Source organism: Tamandua tetradactyla, chromosome 6 (assembly GCF_023851605.1).
Source record: "Tamandua tetradactyla isolate mTamTet1 chromosome 6, mTamTet1.pri, whole genome shotgun sequence".
In the NCBI taxonomy this organism is placed as follows: Eukaryota; Metazoa; Chordata; class Mammalia; order Pilosa; family Myrmecophagidae; genus Tamandua; species Tamandua tetradactyla.
Window position 1 is genome coordinate 164,786,368 of NC_135332.1, and position 25,832 is coordinate 164,812,199.

Here is a 25,832-nt window from a genome sequence, read left to right on the forward strand (position 1 = left end):
GGTTAACCTTACCATACTGAGCTGGAAAGATGAACTTAGAAGGATAAGGTTAGATAAAAGAGCCACTGAAAATAAAAGTGGAAAAGTGGGCTTGTTTTCCCAAGTGGTGAGAACTGTGATCTAAAACTTGAGAAAATCTGCAAGGATGGTACTTGTTGGCAGCTTACAACTGCAATGCTATACTCAGGGTATTTTTCAATAAAGGCAACATTGGACAGTTAAAGAAGCAATTCTATTCTTATCATTATTTATAACACTCACATTGGAATACATAATAAAATAATTCTGTAAAATAATGTATTTTATAGCAATTTCCTATTGAAGGAATAGCTCTTCCTAACCTTTCCTCCCAAACATTCAGCATCCGTAACAAGTGTTAATCAGAGTTAAAATGCAGCAGTTCTTTTACTGTCCTGTGTGGGTTGGAGAAACTCCTCAGGCAGAAGTTTCAATCATCTCACTGTTATCTTCTGCAATTTTCCTCTTCCTATAGCCGATAATTTTCAGGTCTGGAAAACAAAATCAATATATATTTCCTTATAAATCTTTACCTCAACTTCTGCCTGATGAAGGAAGATTATTTTTACAATTTAAAATGAAAGTAAGTGTTCACTGAGAAATATGTACAGACATTATATCTAGTTTTCTGCTATACATACTAGATCAAATCATCATAAAATATAACTGTTAAGTTTCAATTTCCCTAGTCCTTTTGAGAATGTACACACAAGTTATGCTCACTGTGCCCAAGCAAGAATGTACTTAGTAACTTGAATTCAATTTTTTTTTATTAATTAAAGAAAAAAAAGAAATTAACACAACATTTAGAAATCATTCCATTCTACATATGCAATCAGTAATTCTTAACATCATCACATAGATGCATGATCATCATTTCTTAGTACATTTGCATCAATTTAGGAAAAGAACTAGCAAAACAACAGAAAAAGATATAGAATGTTAATATAGAGAAAAAAATAAAAAAATAATAATAGTAAAAAAAGACACAAACAAACAAACAGACAAACAAAAAAAAACCTATAGCTCAGATGCAGCTTCATTCAGTGTTTTAACATGATTACTTTACAATTAGGTATTACTGTGCTGTCCATTTTTGAGTTTTTGTATCTAGTCCTGTTGCACAGTCTGTATCCCTTCAGCTCCAATTACCCATTATCTTACCCTGTTTCTAAGTCCTGTTGGTCTCTGTTACCAATGACATATTCCAAGTTTATTCTTGAATGTCCGTTCACATCAGTGGGACCATACAGTATTTGTCCTTTAGTTTTTGGCTAGACTCACTCAGCATAATGTTCTCTAGGTCCATCCATGTTATTACATGCTTCATAAGTTTATTCTGTCTTAAAGCTGCATAATATTCCATCGTATGTATATACCACAGTTTGTTTAGCCACTCTGTTGATGGACATTTTGGCTGTTTCCATCTCTTTGCAATTGTAAATAATGCTGCTATAAACGTTGGTGTGCAAATGTCCGTTTGTGTCTTTGCCCTTAAGTCCTTTGAGTAGATACCTAGCAATGGTATTGCTGGGTCATTTGAATTCAATTTTAATTATAGTTTTAAAAAGTCTTTCATAATGCCCTCCTCATAGAAAGGATTAGCAAAACTTTTAAACAGTTTAAAACCCATGTGAACCAACCTTATAAAGGCAAATTTTGAATAAGCAATTTCCCTATTTATGTTATGCTAAATATAATCACGAAATATAATTTTTTTAATAATACATACAGAAAATAAATGTCTAAACCAATACTTTGACATTCAGATACATATACATCTTTTCCTCATTTATGTATTTATAAGATTAATCACACTTGAAAGTGGCTTCCAGAATTAAATTAAAACAGCAAATTTTCAGGGAAATGTTAAATCTAACAATAGAGAAAATGAAGAAAAGGAAAGTATAAAATGCAACCATTTAAAAAGCATCTTATCTTTTAAATGGTGTATTTTTAGGTGCTGGGCTCATATGGAATTTTCTGAAGGAATTTAGCAACAACCAAACTAGATTTTTTGAAACAGCTGTAGAAATATTTCAGTTTTAGTTCCCTTAAAAAGCGGATGAACTCTATTTGCCCTGAAACAACTTATTTAGTTCCTTTCTGCATTTACAGTGTGTTTTCTAAAATGGAACACTCAGAGATACCAGCTAGCCCAGCTTTCAAGATCGAGTCCAGTGGCTGAGCAAATGGACTTTAATACAACTTAAAATTGTTTATGATTTAACTCTGAGGAACACAACTACTGATTTAGGCAGCAAGCCATATATGCTTCACCCTATCTGCCATCTATAATAATGAGAAAAACTATGGAATTTTGTTACTGTGCCTTTGAAATCTCTTTCTAAATATAAAAACTGCCTCCAAGGCTGGGAAATGAGAGTCTGATATGACAGCCAAAAGTGGCACCAAAGTGTACCCTCTCACCTTTGGGATATGACTTCAAGGAAAGGAGTTTCTAGTAAAGAGACACCAGTATATTTTAAGAAACAATTTACTCTCCCATCCAGCTGTTTCATGTAATTATAAAAGAGGAGGTGGTGATGTGATTAGAAATAAATCTTTTAAGGTAATGTCTCATAAGAAATCTCTACAACTCCACTCAATAAATTAAATGTGTTCAATCACCTCTGGTTGTTTCCACATCAAAGGTTAATTCATTATGTAAAACTGAGATGACAATACTTTTTTTTTTGAACATTTTTTGTTTAAAATATAATATATACAAAGCAAAGAAAGAAAAAAGCAATAATTTTCAAAGCACACTTCAACAAGTAGTTATAGAATAGATCCCAAAGTCTGTCAGGGGCTACCATTCCACAATCTCAGATTTTTCCTTCTAGCCACTCCTAAACATTAGTGGCTAGATGGAATATTAATGTAGTGATTCAGTAGTCATACTTGTTTGCTAAATGCTATTTTCTCTGTTAAACCTATTCCGTCTCCCCTGTTCCCTCTCCCAATCCACAGGGATCCCTGGGCAATGTCCATTCTGATTTTTTTCATGTTGAGAAGGGGTCTTGACACTAAAGGTAGGGGATGTAATTAATTGATAATCTTGGAGAGGCTGGTCCCTCTGGGTTTCAGGATTTACCTGACTTGACAATAGCGGCTTTTAGTGAAATTTAGAAGAACAACTGGAATTGTATGTCAAAGATGTGATCTGCCATGTAGGGGAATGTGGGTACTGACCTGAAGAAAATAGAAAGTTAATAAAGCCCTAATTTATTTCAAATATTTTTTCGGAGGCAGAGAATGAAGGAGGGAAGATGAAGATGAGGGCCTCTGTTAGTGCAGTGGCAGTGAGGAGGGAGAAGAAAGGACAGTTAGAGAACTTAGGAATATTGGGGGCTGGGAAGGGAGAGAGAAAAAGGTAATGGGCCATGATGGAAGAAGGAACTACGGGAAAATGATGATTCAAGGACAATTACTAATTTGCAGCCTGAGGAACTCAATAAGTGGCAATGCCATTTTTCAGGACAGGAGTATAGGAAGAAGGATGGATACTAAAAAGAAAGATTGTGGTGCTATATGTGATGAAATCTGAATGTGGCAGACTACTAGAAATTAGGATTTGGAGTTTAGGAGATATGAAGACAAGAGGAACAAATCTGAGTCCCTAACATAGAATCCTTGTTCCTATCCCACTTTTACCTATCAAGTGGTCCTGATTAAAAATCTTCAATGAATGGCCTATCACTGCTTTGTCAAAGTTCATGACCTCACTTCAACAAATGGAACTGGGAAAACTGGATCTCTATTTGCAAAAAAAAAAAAAAAAAAAAAGAACCCCTATCCCAATCTATAAATAAAAATCAACTCAAAATATATCAAAGAGTTTAATATAAAACACACTGAAGAAAATGCAGGGAAGTATCTTTAGTACCTTGTGCTAGGCAATGGTTTCTTAGACTTTACATCCAAAGCACAAGCAACAAAAGAAAAAAGTAGATACACAAGACCTCATCAAAGTTAAAAACTTTTGTTCCTCAATGGATTTATCATGAAAGTAAAAAGATAACCTCCCCAATAGGAGAAAATACTTGGAAACCACATATCCAATAAAGGATCAATACTTAGATTATATGAAGAAATCCTTCAACTTCATATGAAAAAGACAGACAATCCAATTAAAACATGGGCAAAAAAAACTGACATATATCTCTCCAAAGATAAACAAATGTCAGAAAGCACATGAAAAGATGTTCAACATCATTAGCCATGAGGGAAATGCAAAGCAATACCTCAATGAGATGCCATTTCACATCCATTAGAATGGTTGCTATTTAAAAAAAGGAAAATAACAAGTGTTGGGGAAGATGCAGAGAAACAGGAACACTCATTTATTGCTGGTGGCAATGCAAAATGGTGCAACTGCTCTGGCAGACAGTGTGGCAGTTCATCAGAATGCTAAGTATAGAACTACCATATGACCTGGCAATCCCACCTGTAGGTATATACCTAAAAGAATTTAAAGCAAAGACTCAAACAGATATTTGCATACTGATGTTCACAGCAGCATGATTCACTTTTGCCAATAGAAGCAACCCAAATGTCCATCAACTGATGAGTGGAAAAATAAAATGTGGTATATATAGACAATGAAATTTTATTCAGTCAGAAAAAGGAATGAAGTCTTGATATATGCAACATGGATGAACTTTGAAGATAGCCCGCTGAGTTGAAATAAGCCAGATATATCGTATGTTGACACTGCTTTGAAACAATTAAAATAAGCAAACTTTACAGAGTCAGAATCTAGAATATTGGTTACCAGGGGATGGAAAGTTGAGACTTAAAATGTATAGGGTTCCAATTTGGAATGTTAGAAATATTTTGGTAATGGATGGTGGTGATGGTAGCACAACATTGTAAATGCAATTAACAGCACTGAAATCAATACTGAATATGATTAGAAGGGGAAATGTCAGATTGTAAATATGGTAACAGAATAAAAATTAAAAAAAAGAATTCCACAGAACTACATTACATAAATAGAGAACACTAAGTTAAACCATGGATTTTAATACCATAATTATAAATGTGCTATCATCGATTATAACAAATATTCCACACCAATGCAAGTTGTTGTTGGGGTGGTATACAGGAGTCCTGTATTTTATGCATGATTGTTCTGTAAACCCACAACTTCTCTAATAAAGACAAAAAAAGTTCAAACATTCAGAATTCAATATATGACTCTCCAGTGTGTGGACCCAGCTAATCATTCTGAGTCAGTCTTTCTACATCCTATCTTTCTACATTCTGGTCCCACTAGAACCAGATAAAAATTTTCACACCTTTGGCACTGAGAACTTGAAGTTTCCTCTGCTTGGGATGTCTCTTATCTTTCCTCTGATTGTGAACTTGTCTAATCCTTCAAATTGATCTGAAAATTCTAAGAAGCCCTTCACAACTCTTCCTTTCTAACTCAGGCAGGGCTCTTTTTTCTGGGATTGCCAGAGAACTTTGTGCATACTCTATTAGTGTTTCGCAAATTATATTGGCTCTTATATGCAAATAAATTTTGTTATTTATGTACATCACATGTGTAGGTGTTTATTAGGTGCCACAAAGCATACCAACTACTTTACATGCATTATCTCATTTTATCCATATAACTTTGTGAGAGAGATATGGTTATCAATCCATTCCACAGGTGACAAAACTAAGGCCGAGTAACTCGTCCAAGGACAAACAACTAGGATGTATTTGGTAGGGAGCTGAGTACATACTATCCGACTCCAGTGCTTGCAAGCAACATTTTACTATTTTAGATGATTCCTATTAGGCTGTAGATTCCTTTGAAGGCAGGATCCCAATATAATTGATCTTATACTACTAGCAACTAGTACAATGCCTAGCACACGGAGCATGCTTGGCAAGATATGACTGCCTTGAAAAATGTCATTATTTGCAAACCCATTCTTTTCTCCTAGTGACATAAAATAGCAATCTTTTGCAGATGGTCATTTTGATCCCAAGAGGAAAAAAAAAGTATCATGGCCAAGAGAACAGTTAGGTTAGAAACTGGCATAGCTAGAAACATCAACTCATACTGGAGACAAGTGATGATAGTATATGGCTTCTGGAAGTAACCCATCGGGGAAAAGTAAGGGTTTTATTTTTATACTAAATATGGTTCTTATTTCTCCCTCAGACACAAATGAAAGCAGGAGCACACACCACTCATTTGTTTTGCCTGCTCCCTTCCACTAAAAGAAGGATATCTAAGATAATATAAGAAAGGAGAAGGGAAAGCTTCACCTTGGTGCTTCTCAGACTGCAGTGGGTATGGGTACACACATCACTGGGGCTCTTCTTAAAGTGCAGATTTTGATTCAGTTAGTCTGTGGAAAGGCTTGTGATCCTGCATTTCTAACAAGCTCCTGTGTGATGTAATGCTGGTCCCTACCAACACACTGCATAGCAAGGGTTTACCTCAGGCACAGCTATACATAAAACAGAGGAAATGAATAATTGAAGATGCTGACAAAGCAAAAGAAGAACATGTTGTATGAAATTTCTAAAATTATGCTGTGTCTGACAGAAAATAACAATTCCTTCCTCAGACAGAGAATACTCCTGTATCTTTCCTGGCACTTTACCTACCGGTACACTTTACCAGTACACCTACTGGTACACAGGCAGATTTATGTTTTTCTGATACAATAATAACCTGTAATGCTGCCGGATACTAAAATCCCTTTGGTATCTATCATCAAAGAAAGTTAAACTATAGTCTATGTAGCTTTAGTATTAAGTATATATATCAGTGTATTTAGGTTCTTTAAAAGGTGGTAACCCCTACTGGCAACACTGTATTAATCAGAATTGAATTCTCAGATTATAATGCATACACATTTATCCTATTTTATGTTTTGATCTACCCAGTCTCCTCATTAGATAAAATAATTTTTAAAAACAAGAAACTTTGTATCTAGTACAAAGTTTTGTACTTTTTCATACTAAGTATGTACAAATGTTGCTTGAAACCTTAACGAAATGGTTTAATCTTTTGCCAAGAAGAATGATAGGCAAATTTATATTCTAAATTTGCATTACTTCTTTGTCATTGTTTAACTAGAAAAAATGATGAAGTTTTATAATATTATATATAAAACTAAGAAATACTATTCTAAAATAATCTCAGAAACATTTGGAAAGACATAGCAAATGCTGTACAGTAAGGTAATGCTTATTAATTTTTATGTTTTTCTTCAGAAAAATTATAAAATTTTACTTGATAGAATAACAAATTACATTTTAAACAAAATCACTTCTTTAGACATATAACAAAGAATATCCAAAAATAGATATATTAGAGTTGTATTAAAACATACACTATTAGGAAAAATTTTAATTTTGGTTGTAGTTATTAAGTAATCTTTAAATAAGCAGAAAAGACCAAAATGCAAATTTACCACAACTCATGAATTAAAAGTCAATTCTAAAGAAGAAAAAAAAAAGTCAATTCTACTTCAAGAATGGACTCATTCCATTCATTCACTCACTTGAAAAATATCTGTGGAGTACTGGGTCCTGCTTTTGGCCAGTGAAAATACAGTAGCGTACAAGAGAAAGTTCTTGTTTGTATTAGCACTTCCTAATAGGAGAGTATGTATACATTTTGACCTCTGAAGTGAAAGCTAAAAGTTTTAAGTTTTTATATATATGTTAGGATAAACTTGGGAGCTTAATGAGACTTGAAAGAATTAGTCAACATAAGACTTGCTTAAATCACTTTCTAAATTTTACTAAGCTTTCTAGCTATTAAATATTTTGTAGCCACAATCTATTTTGCAAATAATATTCACCAGCAGATAACTGCTTTTAAACAATATAGTTTGAAGAAATAATGTTACTCTCCCCACCATCCAGCCCGCCTTTTTTTTGAACGAGGAAAAAGAACTTACAAAAGGTCTTGTGGAGCTAAAGAAAGTATGCTATGGGGTTTTGAGGCTTATGATTGCTCAAAAACAGAATCACATTACATCCCACATAATTTTCAATTTCCTATAGCAAATCCTTTATTATAATGTTCCTGTGCAAAACAATGACTATGATTCATTAAAATGAAAGAAGCAGAATACTGCCATTCATTAAAACAAAATTAGCACATCTCAGAAATGCAGACTCAAATTCAGAACATAGAAATAAGAGAGGTTGACACATTTTACATTATCTTGAAAATGGGTCCATTTCTATAAAAGAATTCCTTTTTGTCTTCAGGAAAAATATTTTTGGAGATTTTAGTTTTCATTGTAATATGATGGGAAGAGACCAATTGATTTGAGTATAAATGAAACATAAAGCTGTAGCAAATGGTTTAGGCCAAAGCTCAATTAGAGACACGTTACTTGTTCCTTAAGATAATTCATTTTCAAAGTAGAAAAGCATTCAAATTTCAGTCTTAAATCCATGGGGTTTCATATAACATAAATAAAATAAATTTCAAAGAGCTGTGACTTTCTCCTAGGTGATTTTTTCCTCCCAATCCTGCATGTTCTTTGGTACAATGCTCATCCCAACAAAACATTTAAAAGACTAAAATAAAATTTGGATGGGGAACAATTTTACAAACAATAAAAAGTCTGTTCAAGTTTATTTAATAATTTCCATTGTATAGACGGAATTACTTAGAATAAACCACTTCAGGAAGTCTGATGACATCACATCTTCCTTGAATTAAAGATGTTAGCTATGTAGGTAAGAGTCCAGCAGGAAAATGGTGACCACCTATTTCCCTAGGTCCTGTACCACCACCATTCTGATCAGAAACAGCTCAACAGTATTTTTAAAACTAAATGTATAAGGTTGCTTAAAATTTCTTAAATGAATTGATTGTTTTTCAGTGAAAAGCAATGGGAATTGCTATTATATTCAATGACTGCTTTTAAGTTATACTCTTTATTGGCCAGAACTGTAAACAATTTGATCTTAACTGTTTAAGATTGTTTTTATTTTAACAACCCATCCTGATCTGTTCATATCCCAAAGAACAGTACAGTTTAGAATACCCAATCGGGGTGAAACTCAGAACTGGAAATACGGAGGTCTATGTTAGGATAAATTTGGGAGATTAACAAGACTTGAAAGAATTAGTCAATGTAAGACTTGCTTAAATTCACTTTATAGATTTTACTAAGCTTTCTAGCTATTAAATATTTTGTAGCCACAATTTATTTTGCAAATAATATTCACCAGCAGATAACTGCTGAGTGACTGAAATGGCTGGGAAAGTTGGAATGTAACCTTGCTCCTAAAGTCTAGCAAATAAATTCTGACGGTGAAGAATAGCAAATTAAGTTAAATATTGTAGGAAAATGACACATGACTAGACCAGCATACAATTATGGAAAAATTTCGAGGATGTCCAGGTCCCAACTAGCTTCTTATGGGATTTGAAAACGTGCTTTAATTAAGACTCTGATCTGAAGCATATTTTATAAACGCACAGTTAAAAATAACTTTTTCCCCCAGGTATAAATTTTTAAAAAAGTACAACTATGTACATTTCTAGAATTAACTTTCATATCAGATTTAAGCACTAAGCTTAAATCCTTGCTCTCTCCCAGTTTCTGACTGGACATGATACTTACCAAGACTCTTTTCTGTGCTATTGTTTCCAGTATCATGAATCCTGTTTTCCTTTTACAGAGCTGGACAGATTATCTATTAAGTTCCCTAAATCTAAATCCACTTTCTTACCACCCGCTCTAGTTTGCAGGCACCCTTTTAATAATAAACTCTGTACAGAATATTATACACCAGAAACATTGTCGTTCATTATAAACATTTGCAAACATTCCTTGATGTTGAAATGCTTAGTTTCCCTACAAAGCAAGGGTTTTGCTTAAAATTAAGTATCACTGTATTAATAAGTGAGAACTAAAAAATAAATTTTTGTTTTGTTTTGTTTGATGAATGTTATAATACTCTGCAGATAATGCAAGGTGATTCAAGCTGAAATTTGAAATTTTCCAGAAACCTGTTTTTCTGGAAATAGTTTTTTTTAAAGAAAAACTCTCCTACAAAATTTTGAAAAAAAATGTCAAAAATGGTCCAAGTTTTATTTTCAGGCTATCATAATGAAAAATTTCCATTACAGTGAAGGCATTATAATTTCCATGACTGTTGTGCTTTTGTAATGTACTGGCACAACTGCTAACTATGGAAACAGTTATTGATGTATTAATATAAGTTGATCATTTGAAAGCTACAATCCCAAGCAAATCAACTGTGAAGAAAGGATAGTGGTTATAAACTCTTCCCTTTAAAGAAAAAAGAGTAACAAATTCAACATGCAAATACTACAATCATTACCTGTATATGACAAACACACAAATTCTCTGTACTATCCAGAAACAAAATATAACACCATAATATATCCTCATCTAATTTATGTATCCATGAGATGTAAAAGTAATAACACACAAATATACCCATCAATATAAGAAGTGAGAGGTAGAGTCAAGACTACTCATATGGGAAAATGGATTTTAGTAGGAGAATTTTTTTTTTTTTTGCAAGGACAGGCACCGGGAATTGAACCTGGGTCCCCAGCATGGCAGGCACGAACTGTGCCTGCTGAACAATCATGGCCTGCCCTTAGTACGAGAATTTTTAAAAAATTATAGTTTTCTCATAAATATCCGTTTTATTCCTTCTTTCCTAAAGATATTTTATACCACTGCTTAAAAAATATATCTTTTGAATTTTTCAAACTAACATCTAGAAAAAGGAAACAATGTATACTAAAATTAGGGTTGAGAGAATACAACTTTTGTAGGAAACAAAATAATTTAAATAAAATCTGTATAACGGTAGTACTTAATAATTATGAAAACAGTTTTGTTACTCATCTACTTGGTTCAAAATTCAGTTTGGCAATTGTTACTGTTTCTTAAAAGCTTTTAGCTTCTAATAAAGAAGTTGATAAACTTAATATTCATACAAAAATTAATAGTTCCAATTACAAAATGTATGTTTTAATATTCCAAACATATTTTATGTTTTATTGCTAAGGCAACAAAAACCAAAGCAAGCTATTTTGTGTTTAGTTATTTATGATGCAATCCAGGTATATCTGTTTCAGTCAAGTTTCTGCAGATTCACTATCACATCTATCTTTAATAAATTCCAGTTACTACATTCCAAAGAAAGATTATATTCTTGGCTTAGCTATGTTAGATGGAACAGAAGCATATTTTAAACAGGTTCCTCCTCCAAAAGGAGAAAAAAAAATGTTCTCATTAAGACAAAAGTCTACCAGTAATAGTAAAATGGAATTTTTACTGAACTGAATTACATGGTGTGATGAATATTTTCATTCCAATCCTAACATATATAATTTTAATATTAGAACTTTTTGAAATGACAAACAACTAAATGGCGTGGCCCAATTAAGTTAGTCATTGGCCATGTGAAGCTACTTATATGTAAATTAATTAAAATTCAAAATCTAGATCCTTAGTCACACTAGCCATCAAGCAAGTGCTCAATTGCCACATGTGGTCATTGGCATTTATATCAAATAGTTGATAAAGAACTTTTTATTGCTGCAGAAAGTTCTAATGGACAGCCCTGAACTAAAAGATCATCTATTATATCTTCAATGACAAGTTTCTAGTTAATCCAAACTACATATTTATTCCTGGTCATGTACATTTCCTGGTAATAAAGACTAATTGAACTTGATGTCAGCTCTAATGTGCAAGGAGAATGACTTATTGGATGATTTATATTAAATGACTAGTACACCTATATCATGACATTATCTTCAATTTCAGTTAAGTGTATAACCACATTATTTTGGTAATACAAGTTAAAACAAGTTATATGGCCACTTGTGTGGAAAGATCATAACTTAAACAGAGCAGAAAGGAAAACCTGGTATTTAATGCATACTCCTGCCACAAGGAAATTTGCAATGAAGAGAAAGGGTAGAAAAACCCATTCCCAGAGTAGTAACTAAAAAAAGCCATCAAGTAGCTCTTAGTTTCTCCAAAAATCTCCTTAAAATATCTATTAAAAAGCCCCTTCTAATTCTATTAATATAATGGAATTTAAGATGAAACAGGAATTACTTGTAAAATGAGTATTTTACTCATTATTCTTTGATTATAACGTAGTTTGATGTGAATGGTTATCATATTATTATACTGCCTGGTTTAACTGATTTATAATATATGTTACAATATTCAAATGCATAATATATATCTGATCACATATTTGATTAAATAGTACCTTTGTTATTTCTAGCTAAAAAAGAGAGAGAGAAAGAGAAAGAACCACTCTCCTCTTGGTCAAGAGTATAAACTCATTTATGGTGCTCTCTCGAAAATCAGATCTCATATACTGTGATTTACTGAACTTCTCCCAGGAGGGTAACCTGTCAAAACTTCAAGGAGTACCTCAAATTCTTCTTAAATATATAATTTATCAAAGCAGAGAATTTAAGAATTATATATGATTAAGTACATTAACATAGAATACTACATTAGTAAGCATGGTAAATCTGTATAGATTTGTAATGGCAAAAAAATTCTCCTTAGTCAACATCCAGGGGTGAAATTCCCTGGCAATATGGGAGATGACTCCCAGGGATGAGCCTGGACCTGGCACCATGGAATCAACAATGCCTTCCTGACCAAAAGGGGGAAAGATATGTAACAAAATAAGTATCAGTGGCTAAGAGAGTTCAAACAGAGTCGAGAAGCTATTCTGGAGGCTACTCTAAATGCAAGCCTCAGCTAGATACTGCTAACTGCCACATTTCCCAACCCCCAGCCAACATCATTCCTGTTAACCCTAAAGAACACCTTGTGCTCTATCTGAGATTCTAAAAAAATTTCATGCACTAAGTTTACTTTTCAGAAATCTATAACTTCCAGATGGTTCCCAGGCCAGATAAGTATTGAAACCCAGAGGGGCCAGCCTTTCTAAGAACGTCAACTAGTTCCATGTCCCTATCTGATATTGTTGGCACCCCTTTTACAACATGAAAAAATTATAGTCCAAATACCCCTGAAGATTGGGAAAAGAATCAAAGGAGAAAGAGGAGTTATAACAGAAAAGATAGCATTTAATAAATGAGTATGACTGTTGAACTTTGTATTGATAATTCTTTCAGATTCTATTCTCTTGGAACAGCTAGAAGGAAAAACCTGAAATTGTGGAACTATAACCCATACCAAACTTTGAAATCTATTCTATAACTACTTGTTAAAATGCACTTGGAAATTTATTGCTTTTTTGTATATATTTTATATGTCACAACAAAAAAAGTTAAAAAATAAAACAACAACAACAAAAAAAACCCATGGTCAGCACTTCAAGTATGCTAAGTATATTTTCATGTATTAGCTCACTTATTCCTCCCAGCAATCCTCTGAAGAAGTTATTATTAGCTCCAATTCACAGTTGAAGAAACTGAGTTCAGAAGAGGAAACTGAGGCTCAAAATCGTAGAGTAACTAAGTTAAGGTTCTAGTATTAGGATGCTCTGGAGGCAGGATTTAATGCTGGATTTGTATTTTTCCGAAACTTCATTAGGCTATTCATGACAACTTAAAATTATTTTTTAGGGGAAAAAGCTCATCTTTTCATACATTTAAAATATACTTATTGAATAGCTACAATGTGCCAGGCATTATTTCTAAGTACTGGGGATACAAGTGTGGAACAAGACAAACTCCCTACCCCCTTAAAGCTGACATTCTGAAATGAATGGGTCAGAGCATGGACCCAGGGGCCAGTGGTCTTAGACTTGAATCACTAATCACCACTTAAAATTCTGTGATCTTAGACAGGTTACTTAATTCTCTGGGTCTAAGTTTTCTCATTTATTAAAAAATGGGAAATACATCGTACTAACTCACTGGGTTGCTGTAAAGATAAAATAAGTTAATACATGTAAAGTACCCTTTATAAGTGGTTGCTACTTTTGATATTACTATATAGGGACCCCTCCCCCCAAGTAAGCATGTAAATAAATAAGATTATTCTGGATACTGATATATGCTGTGAATAAAAATAAAAGGGGCTTCAGTTCTACTACAATGGTGTAAACCCGTTATACTCCATACCTCCCCCTAATTACAACTATAAACTCCGACCAATGCAAAAAATGGCTCAAAGACTCTGAAAAGTAAACAAAAAAGCAGATTCATTATGGAAGAGAATTAAAACTTGGAGAGGTAACCAACATGTAGGTGAGTTATGCATCTTTGTTCTCTCAATGTCTTGCTCTGAGAATGTTTCAGTGGCAGAAAGGCACATGTAGCTAAAACTCTTTCAGAAATCCAGGTGTCTTTCTGGCCAGAAGAACCTGGAAAAGAAGCCCCTGTGGGATGGAAGTAAGGGAGAATCCCAGACAGAAGAGATCCTGAGATAGGGAATCCTTTGATTCTTTGTACGAATTTGTAGAAGTCTCAGCCAAAATTGTGAACTGAGTATAGAACTCAGAACTGAGAATAGAACCAAACTGACAAAAGCTAGAAAATGAACTAAAATTTGAACTACCACGCACAGAAGGTGAGACAGAACTTGTAGGATGACTTTAACCGTTAAAACAAAAACATTAACATCTTTTGAATGATTATAACAGAATGCAGACTAGTAATTTACAATGTTTAGATGCATTCCAAAATCACTCAATATACAAAAATGAAGGAAAGTGTAACCTAATATTCAGGGAAAAGCAACAGATGCCAACCCTGAGATGACCTAGGTGTTAGAATTATAAAACAAAGGCTTTACAGTAGCTATTAAAATTATGCTCCACAAAATAAAGAAAATAGATTTGAAATGAATGAAACATATGAAATCTCTTTGTAAGAGACATAGAAATGTAAGAGAACAGAAAAGGAGAAACTAAAAAAAAAGTGAATGAACATTTCAGAAGTGGAAAAAATTCAAGGGAAGGGCTCAATTGCAAATTAGAGATGCCAGAGTAAACAGTCAATGAATCTAAAGATGGATCAACAGAAATAATTCAATGTAAAGAACACAGAGAAAAACGATTAAAGCTAAACAAAGTTTCAAGGAACTACGGGACAATGTCACAAGGTCTAACATACTTGCAACTAGACCATTGCATGTTTCCAAAAGAGAAGAGAATGAGATTGGGGGAGAAAAAATTATATTTCAAGAAATAATGACAAAGGCATTGAGGTTTGACATATATATGGAACATAGAAGAATGGTTTAATTACCAAAGCACAGTAGGAATTCCAGTGTATGCAAAAAACATTGTGTATTTGTGCTTGTATTTAGACCAGGATCAGTATCTTAGTCATGTGCTGTGTCAACTGAAGCCATGGGTTAGGCCGGCATTTGGAGTCACTAGAGATTGGGGACTTGATAACCAGAAATGGTGAAAAGGCCAAAAGACATGGTTTTGTTCTTAGAAAATATATGTTGAAATGAATAACTGGGGTCTAAAATGGGTAGTAAAAATAAGAAGTGGGGACTGATGTCTGCAAGGTTCATACACTAGAAGTTCCTGTGTGGTAGGAGAACTTGAACATATGGAGTAAAATTTTAAAAAGCTGCAAGGAGAGGAGGTTGGGATAATGAGCTGAGGGCTCTGATCACTGATCTGAGAGGTAACATATCCAGGCATAACCTAGGTATGGTAAAAACCCATCACAAGGAGCATGTTTAGGAACTTGAGTTTGGAAGAAAGGCAGAGAGCGACGATATTTTCTAGCTAAGAGAACATGTCATATTACTAAACCTTTTTGAATCTGCTTTTACCTGACATGTTAAATGGGTAAGTGAAGCATAAACAGCAAGGTGATGGTGAGGAAGAAGTAAGCACAGAGTCATATGTACTACAATCCTGATTTTTTCCCCCTTTTTATTGGATGTCAAATTTAAAGATTTAACTTAATTCTGCTTTTGTTTTAAACAAATCTTCATTTCTCCATGCAACATACCTAGTCAATAACAATGTTATACACGGGAATGGTTATACAAACGTATTCATACATAAAAATGATCAAAAGCAAAATAATAATAATAATAATAATAGAAATAATGGCTGAAAACTTCCTGAATTTTAATAAAAATACAAACTTATAAATTTAAGAGGCTAAGTGAACTCCAAACAGGGTAAATGACAAGAAACCATACCTAAACACAGTATAACTAAACTGTTGAAAACCAAAGATAAAATGTTGAAAGCGGCTGTAGAAAATGATATATTATATACAAGAGAACAAAGATTCCAATGACTGCAAGTTTCTCATTAGAACCGACAAAGGCCAGAGGGAACAAAACCTATATCTTTAAAGCGGTGAAAGAAAAACACTAGCAACCCAGAATTCTATATCCAATGCAAATATCTTTCAGGGATAAAGGAAAAAAAGCCATTTTCAGATGAAGGAGGACTAATAAAATGTGCTGCCAGTAGAACTGTACTAAAAGAAATGCTCAAGGAAATTCTTTTGGTAATTGACTTTTGAAAAAATTGGATCTAACTCTATTTGTCTGATTACCTGTATTTCGAAAAACTGAAATATTACTTAAACACTGGAAGAGGGAAGTGAAGATGAGAGGGTGATCTAGTGTGAGCAAGATCTTAAGAAGGCAAGGAGATGAAAACAGGTTTTAAGAATGAATAAGAGTTATCCCAGAGGAGATGACAAATTGAGGAACATGTTTTAGACAGAAGAAAAGGAAAAGGAAGAGTTAAATTGCATAAAAAGGTACCGATCTTAAGAAGTCTGCTATCTTAGAACAGTGAATGGGAGTGAAGGGAAATTAGGCTGAAGAGATGGGAAGGAGCCAAGTCATACAGAGCCTTGAAGGCCAAGCAAAGAAACCTGAAAACAAATTAGAAGGAAGATAGCACACAAAATCCAAGTGACTTTGTAGACCTTAGGTAGAGGAAACTGTATGGAGGAGAGCAAAAAGTGTCACTTATTTCATTATTCTATTCAGAGCAACTATCTACGTGTATATAGAATCGATGACTTTTCATTAGAGTATATTTTTGGCTTAGTGAAGCAATCTGGAAAACTGAGAATCACTTTGTTTTAGGTTAATGAATTCATCTATTATTCCTAGAGGCTATAATCAATCCAAGTAAGGTCAGCTAATAAAGCATCTGAAAACTATAAGCATTGATGAACAATACCCTTTTACTTATCCAGTAAAGTCTTAAGACTTAAAGATTTGTGGTTCTAAGAACTAAATTTATTTGTAGGCAATTACAAAAGAAATTGCAGAGAGTACCCAAAGGAATGAAAAAACAGAGCTCATTCTTTCTGCCTTCAAGGATTTCATAAATTGGTTGAAGAAACATATGATACCGAATTCAGCTTTAAAAAGAGAAGAAAAAGGGTAAGAAGGGAGAAAAGACTTACGGAGACCAGACACTTGGGAAAGCCTCTATTTCTTCTTGTGTGTATTCATCTAGACGTCTGGGTACTTTTCGTGGTTGAGGAAGCTCTTCCACTACATTCCTAAGAATATCTTCTGGAATATCCTACATGAGAAAAATAAGTTTAGCTTTTAATTTTCTTACAATATCTGCTTTAGTATGTAAGTATTAAAAAACAAGGAAAAGAATGTTTTACAGAATGGAAAAACAATATAATCTTTAAAATTGAAAGTCAATGAGGTTTAGAAGAACTAGCGACACACCAGACAAAGATACAGAATGTTAATATAGAGAAAAGAAATAAAAGTAATAATAATAGTAAAAAAACAAAAAACAAAAAAACAAACAAAAAACAAACAAAAAAACAAAAACAAACAAACAAACAAAACCTATAGCTCAGATGCAGCTTCATTCAGTGTTTTAACATGATTACTTTACAATTAGGTATTACTGTGCTGTCCATTTTTGAGTTTTTGTATCTAGTCCTGTTGCACAGTCTGTATCTCTTCAGCTCCAATTACCCATTATCTCACCCTGTTTCTACCTCCTGCTGGACTCTGTTACCAATGACATATTCCAAGTTTATTCTCGAATGTCCGTTCACATCAGTGGGACCATACAGTATTTGTCCTTTAGTTTTTGGCTAGACTCACTCATCATGATGTTCTCTAGGTCCATCCATGTTATTACATGCTTCATAAGTTTATCCTGTCTTAAAGCTGCATAATATTCCATCATATGTATATACCACAGTTTGTTTAGCCATTCTTCTGTTGATGGACATTTTGGCTGTTTCCATCTCTTTGCAATTGTAAATAACGCTGCTATAAACATTGGTGTGCAAATGTCCGTTTGTGTCTTTGCCCTCAAGTCCTTTGAGTAGATACCTAGCAATGGCATTGCTGGGTCATATGGCAATTCTATATTCAGCTTTTTGAGGAACCGCCAAACTGCCTTCCACAGTGGTTGCACCCTTTGACATTCCCACCAACTGTGAATAAGTGTGTCTCTTTCTCCGCATCCTCTCCAGCACTTGTCGCTAGTTCTTCTAAACCGATGCAAATGTACTAAGAAACGATGATCATGCACCTATGTGATGATGTTAAGAATTACTGATTGCATATGTAGAATGGTATGATTTCTAAATGTTGGGTTAATTTCTTTGTTTTTCCCGTTAATTAATAAAAAAAAAAAAAAAAAAAAGTCAATGAGGGCGGGCCACGGTGGCTCAGCAGGCAAGAATGCTCGCCCGCCATGCCAGAGGACCCGGGTTCGATTCCTGGTGCCTGCCCATGTTAAAAAAAAAAAAAAAAAAAAGTCAATGAGAATCCTTGAAAAAGCACATTTGATCAATGCCGAAAGTAATCCTGTTACAGTAATACACTATTTTAACCTTAATAAACCTATTTCTGGTGACAGACATCTCCAATTTTGACAGATATTGAGTTATTAAGTTCTGTATCTCCTTTCTAAAAAATGCTTAATTTAGTCCCCTCCTTTCTACTGCAGAAAAGGAACTGCCTTGGTTTGCTCGCATGACTTTTTGAACTGGGTCTATTGTTTGCAGTGCTCTTTCATTTTATGTTGTTATCAGAAAATTTTTTCAAAAATGACAGTCTGGTAGATGTTTGAGTTACTTATCCAACAAACACTTATTGAGCAACTCTTTTTATTTTTTTTAAGTTTTATTTCAGTAATCCAAGTATGATGTAAGGAAAAGAAAACTAAAGAGGAAAGCACACATCTGAGAGATATTTTAAAAGAAGAAATGGAAGAGACTGAATAGAGGGAATGATAAAATGAAGAGTGTGGGGTAACCAAAAGAATTAACATTCATGTTTTCTGCCATCACAAAGAAATAAGGCAGCTGGGACAGGAAACTGTAGTGCAAGACAGGATATGTTAATTTCGGTTACTATACTGAAATAAGGGTAGAACGTCAATGTGGAAGTGTCCTATGGGCATTTCCACAGGGAAAGTAGGCATAATCTCTTTACATTATATTCTGCTCCTAGAAACTTCCATTAAAAAGTAAATTCTATAACCCTGCAGGGAGCAATATTATAAATGGAAATCAATTATCTGGCCAAAGACATGACATCAAATAAGTCAAGTTTTGACCAATAAATAATGTCTTATTATGGTTTGAATAGACTGGGTTGCCATCAAAATTGACAAAATACAACAGATACTATCAATAGTAAGTGTTTCTTCATTGAAAAACATTTAACAAATATTTAACAACAGCTCCCCCCCCAACTCAATCTCTTTGTCAGTATGTTCAAATCTGCAGGTACACAGAATCAGAACAAGCAAAGGATGCCTGGACATATAAAAGATTAAGTGACATTTATTTTTTACTTACTGAAGGGGCTTATCTGCCAATCTGATATTTATGAATATTTTACACTTCTTTAGGAAGCCACTAAGAACAACATCAAATGTTGCCAAGTGCTAACTCAGCCTAGAGAACTTGGAATATAATGTGTCCCTAGTAGACGTTTGCTGAATGGAATGGAATTCTGACTGAAATGAGCTTACCAAGTTTCTCACTACTGAGGGAATTCACGGAATGGATAAAATCAATGGGAAACGAAGAATTAGAGTTGTTGATGAGGCATTATAAACAGACATACATCACAAACTCCTTCCTTTTGGCTGAACCATTTGAGGGTAATGTGCAAATACTTCAACCCTAAATATTTCAGCATGCCAAATTATCCCATGTTGATGATGACAGGTCTGATCTCTTGGTTATGGTGGTGTCCACCAGATTACTTCAATGTAAAAGTATCTTTTCCTCTTACAAATAGTAAGTACTTTGGGACATGACATTTTGAAACTGTGAATATTGTGTTCCATAACAACCTTTTACCCAATGGTTACACAGGACGCTCATAATGGTGTCTTCTAATTCAGTATTTTCTAATTCAGATGACATTCTTCTGTAAAGAAGAGCTTTTCCTTCCTTGTAAAGTGGAATGGAAATGATAACAAATTGGAAATTTGTTTTTGGACTATCATGTTGGGATCACAGATTCTTGCTTTTCATTCAGTGTAATCCATTACTGACATCATTCATTTCCAGGCATACACAGTCCCATATGTGGTCAGTGAGTACCACTTCAAGCAGGTTCCTGTGTTCTTTTGACATTTCCCTTGCGATGTCTGAGCACTGCCCTCCTTTCTAATACTTTATATTATTTTACCAAATAATGCAATAACAAAATAAATTAAAAACTATCTAAAAGGTATTCTCTGAAAAAAACCTCATTTTGTTCCCTATTCTTCCTCTTTGAACCCACATTTCAGCAACAACCTTCATTTTTCTAATATATTCTTCCCATATTTCTTTACGGAACACAAACAGATATAAATACATATATATGTAGGCATACATATGTATATAAATGCATAAAAAGATAGTATGTATCTCTATTCTTTTGTACATTGCTTTTTTCCCCACTTGATATATCTTAGAAAGCTTACATATCAATTCACAGAAATATTTGTCATTCTTTTTTTATAATTGCATATGATTTTCGATGTAAAAGGATTTCTTTATTTATACTACTTTACTATGATATAATCTTGTGCATGTTAATTATTCTGAACTACCCTTCAGAATGAATTGCTACAAATGAGACTGCTGGATCAAAGCATGAATCACATCGTGTATACACTATTGTTAAATGTTCCCTAGGTCCAAGAATTTCACATGGGTTGCACCATTTTTATCCCTACAAGCAATGCATAAGTACCTCTTTTCCAATGACCTTGACAAAAAATGTTTGCCAAGTTTTCACACATTTTCCAATCTGTTTTGGTGGAAAGAGATTAATTTACTTTATTGTCTGAAATAATTTAAGAAACTTATTGTTCAACTTACCTACCATGAATGTTTAAAAATCCACACTCAATCCTAACTACATACCTGGAATAAATTAATTATTTTTATGTCTTTTAGAAACTATGGTTTCTAAAAAAATGTGATGGTCCAATTAGGAACAGGAGCGTTTAGACTGTGATTTCGTGAAGGTCATTTATCCTTAGATGATAATACTGCTCCCTTATTTCCTACTTCAGAGGCAAAATAAATAATGAAAAGTGATTCTATTCATTCATGCAAAACAAAGGTAACAAGTCAATCGTTTTGGCAAATACATGGATAATTTACTTGTGTTGTTTAAAATAACAGGAGAGCACATGAGAAGCAAAATAAGTTGTAACTTGATATTTTGGAATGAATTTCTATATTATTCCTTCAGGAGGAGCTATGAGAACACGAATAATAGATAACGACAGGCGGCAACACTTAGTGTGTTAGGCCCTGTTCTAAGCACTCTACAACTGTTATCCTATTCAAGGCTTACAACAATCTTAAGAAGTAAGCATTATAATTATGCCCATTTCACAGATAAGGAAATGGAGATAATCAGTAACTGCTTCATGGTCATGAAGCCAGTAAATGGTGGGGTATGGATTCAAATATAGACAGTTTGATTCCAGAACCTAGATTCAATCATTTTATTACCCTAGTACATTACTAGTGTTTCATTATTTTTGTTGCATGGGCAGGCACCGGAAATTAGACCCGGGTTTCCGGCATGGCAGGCAAGAACTCTGCCACTGAGCCACTGTGGCCTGCCCTATATTTTATTAAGTAGGAAGGCTAAGTACTTAAAGCTGTATAATAGTATATCAATAAAAACGTTTATACTTTATTCAAGTACGTTATAGTTGAATAAATTTGGAGTAGGAACAAGTATTCTATAGTTAAAATTTAATCATGGGCAGGTCACGGTGGCTCAGCAGGTAAGAATGCTTGCCTGCCATACCCAAGGACCTGGGTTCGATTCCCAGTGCCTGCCCATGCAAAAAAAAAAAAAAATTAATCATAAGATATAATTAGCAGTCAAAGCTAAGTTTAGAAATTTTGCTATTGGTTGTATAAAAAAGTAAACTAACTTAGTTCAGATGGTTTCACAGTACATGAGGCTAATACCGAGTTCCCTCAATTTAATGGAGTTCTGATCTGTTCCACAGTAAAACAAAGCAGTTCTAAGAAAAAACAGAACTTATAGAAGTCTGATACATGATCCAGTGATGGCTCACTTTATGATTTAAAAAAAGAAGCAATTATGGTGTGTTTACTTTACATATACAAAAAATTTCAGAAGTTAATTATAAAAACATTGAAAATAGGTCTACAGTATTTATTTAAAAAGGAAATAGAATAATCAATTAAAATTTTAGGAAAAGCAATGATACTTTGACAAATGATTTACCTCATCTGGAAAAAGATGCAATCTTTGCATCAGAGTTCTTCTGTGAAGGTTTTTTGGCAGCATACCATAAATAGCTAGCTTTACAATCTGAAAAACAGATATACATAGGACTCAATAGGAAAAATGTGACTTGTGATGTAAAGAAGGCAAATACAATTTGAGATGTACATGAATATGAAAGGAAAGAATCTGAGACCTAAGTAGATTTGAGGCAGCAACAAAGAAGAGAATTTTATCATTTGGTACATCACTATTTTCTTTAGGCTCTACTTGTTAATTTATTGTTTATTTAGAAGAAATAGGAAAAAAAGACATAAGGAAGAGGTAAAAAAAAAAATAAACCATGTATATGACAATTCTAGATAGAAGATTTCCCTAATTTTGGAATAAGAACCTGTGGCTTCAATATTTTATCATGTTAAGGTGCATGCTGACCTTATGGATCCTCGAGGATAAAGGACATAAGGAAAAGGAGGAATCAGTATGCTTATTTGAATTTAGAATTAGTCATCTTCTAAATAATTACGAAAAAATTCAAAACATTTAACAATTTTCTAACTATTTAATTGTTTTAATTAATGTATTTTACAAATAATGCTCCAAGACTGCACTTATAATCATTATGATAATCATTACAGGCTACATTATGAAACATATCCTCTTACAAACCACATATACCAAATACTGATAAGCAAATTATGACCTACTGTTCCAGCAAAGAGTTGGTGTTTAAATTGGAAGTAAAATAATTGACCTCACACTTAACACACCATTCTTTGTCAAAATCAAGAAAAAATCAAGACTTTAAAATAATTAAGATACTTTAATAGTGAAAATAATTCAAAAAATTTAACCTTGAAATATTTTTAAGTTTTCATAAAATATTTTGCAATGCATTTTGACTTTGCATATAAAATAGAATAATTTGAAACAATTTGAACAAATAGCAAATGCCCAATTCCTGACATTAGAAAGTTGGGCCATACTGCCCCCTTGTGTACAGTAAGCATGCCTGAACAAAAATAGACTAATATTTAATTTTAAAAACATTTATAAAATACTGAAGAAAAGTATAATTTTCTGTATCACTTATGATGTATGTCACAGAAACACGACTTTTTAACAGCACTATATGCAAGCCATTTTAATAGCTAAATAGGATACTTTATATGACCTTAAATAATCTAAAAACACATTAAGAAAGTATTTCCCTGAGAAGCACTCTCTGAAATGTTTTTGTAAAATTGACATAAATTATAAAAAATAAAATAATTAATAAAGCATAGAACTTCTAAATATATGTCACAAATTTATTATTATAAAATGCTTCTCCCTTTTGTCAAGAAAATTTTAGGCCACACTATACCAAACAACCGGTTGCATTCTGACAATAGACACTTGTTTTTATTCACCTTTTTATGGAAATAAAAAAAAGGATATCTTCACAGTCAAATTTACCTTTGCTCATTTATTAAATCTATTTATGTAAAAAGTTAAAACAGTCTCTACTGGAGAAAATGTTATCCCTCCTATTAGTATAGTGCAAAGGCCCAGGTCCATCAAGAATTAAGGAATTAAAAATAAAATTGCAGAACAGCATGAGGAGGCTATGCTTCTAGCAATACTGAGGACTAATAATATACGGAGTAGATACTTCTTCCAGTATAGAACTCAAATGATAAATAAACAAACACTAGTGAAGAAATGTTTTAAAAAGTCTTTTTAAAACATAGAACCAACTGGAATTTAGAAATGAGGAGAAAGCACAAGGAAGAAAGTACTAGGGCTGGAGACTGCTATAAGCGCATCAGTCTACATGTAGTCTAGGGTGTGGGTTTTGACAAGCACCTTGGAGACAAGGGGCAAGATTAAAGATCCCATCATAAATCTGGGGTCTCCCCTGAAGGGAACACCCAGGTTGTAGGGCAGGACAATAGAAAAAGTACAATCTTTCCTGGTAAGTATCTGCTAACTATGAGCCTGATTTCACAGGGTTTGAGGCCTAAAATTTACCCTTTTTATGAGGGCTAAAACCCTGTGTGTCCATCCAGAGTATATTTAGCAAATAATCAAAAAGTACTGGCAAAGTCCCTTGAGGGATGGCAATAAAATTATGGAACTATTGAATTTACCACCGGGGAATTGTGCCAAACATTAGGGATACCCAAATCAATAGGCTAAGCCCTTGATCTTAATTAAGGTGTGCTCTTGTGATGCTTATATATGTACTGAAGAACTTAGCCTACCTATAGGTTGCTAAGATGTGATCTTTCTCTGTCTAAGGAGACTTTTATCTTGGATGTTATGTCCCATGTAGAGGGAAGAGCAATGGTTTCATTTGTAGAGTTGGGCTTAGACAGAGAAAGGCCACATCCAATGGCATGGGAGATGATCCCAAGGGACGAGCCTGGTCCTGGCACCATGGGATCAACAATGTCCTTCTGACCAAAAGGGGGAAGTGTAACATATAAGGTATCAGTGGTTGACAGAGTTCAAATAGAGTCAAGAAGCTACTCTGGAGGCCATTCTTATGCAAGCTTCAGTTACACATTACTTTCTACCATAACTTGCCAACACCCAACCAAAACCATTCCTGCCAATCCTAAAGAATACTTAGGGTATTATATAAGATTCTACAAAGGTTCCATGCACTAGGATAACTCTCCAAAACCTACAACCTCCAGATGGGTCCCTGGACCAGATGAGTCCTGAAGAGCAGACCAGCCAGCCCTTCCAGAACATCAACTACTTTTATCCCCTTATCCCATAATATCAATAGCCCCTTCCAACATGAAAAAGTTAAGATGGGAATAGCTCAAATACCCCTTGGGAATGGGAGAAAGATCTAAGGTGAGGGTGGAAATATACAGAGAAAGTCAGGTTTAATAAATGAGTATGAGTGCTGAATCATTATACTGATATTTCTTTTAGCCTCCAGTACCTTAGAGCATCTAGAAATAAAAACCTTAAAATAATGGAATTGTAAACAATACCAAACTCTGAAATCTGCTCTACAGCTAATTTTGGTGAGGTACTTTGAAATTTAATACTTTTATGTATGCATGTTATTTAAAGAGAAGGAAGAGTATAACAGAGAAGACAGGATTTAACAAATGAATATGACTGCTAAAT

The 25,832-nt window shown here is 33.7% G+C and overlaps 1 protein-coding gene across 1 annotated transcript in view; it reads right to left on the bottom strand.

Annotated features, from left to right (window-relative positions):
* Nucleotides 1-210: 210 nt before the first annotated feature.
* The window catches only part of MRPL13 (mitochondrial ribosomal protein L13), a 50,572-nt gene continuing 24,950 nt past the window's right edge, over nucleotides 211-25,832 (bottom strand). Inside the window, exons 5-7 of the mRNA XM_077167563.1 lie at nucleotides 22,701-22,787; nucleotides 17,396-17,517; nucleotides 211-509 (exon numbers count right to left, since the gene is read on the bottom strand). Of these exons, the coding sequence (XP_077023678.1) occupies nucleotides 488-509; nucleotides 17,396-17,517; nucleotides 22,701-22,787 (231 nt within the window). The 3' untranslated portion in view covers nucleotides 211-487. The remainder of the gene's footprint in view (nucleotides 510-17,395; nucleotides 17,518-22,700; nucleotides 22,788-25,832) is intronic.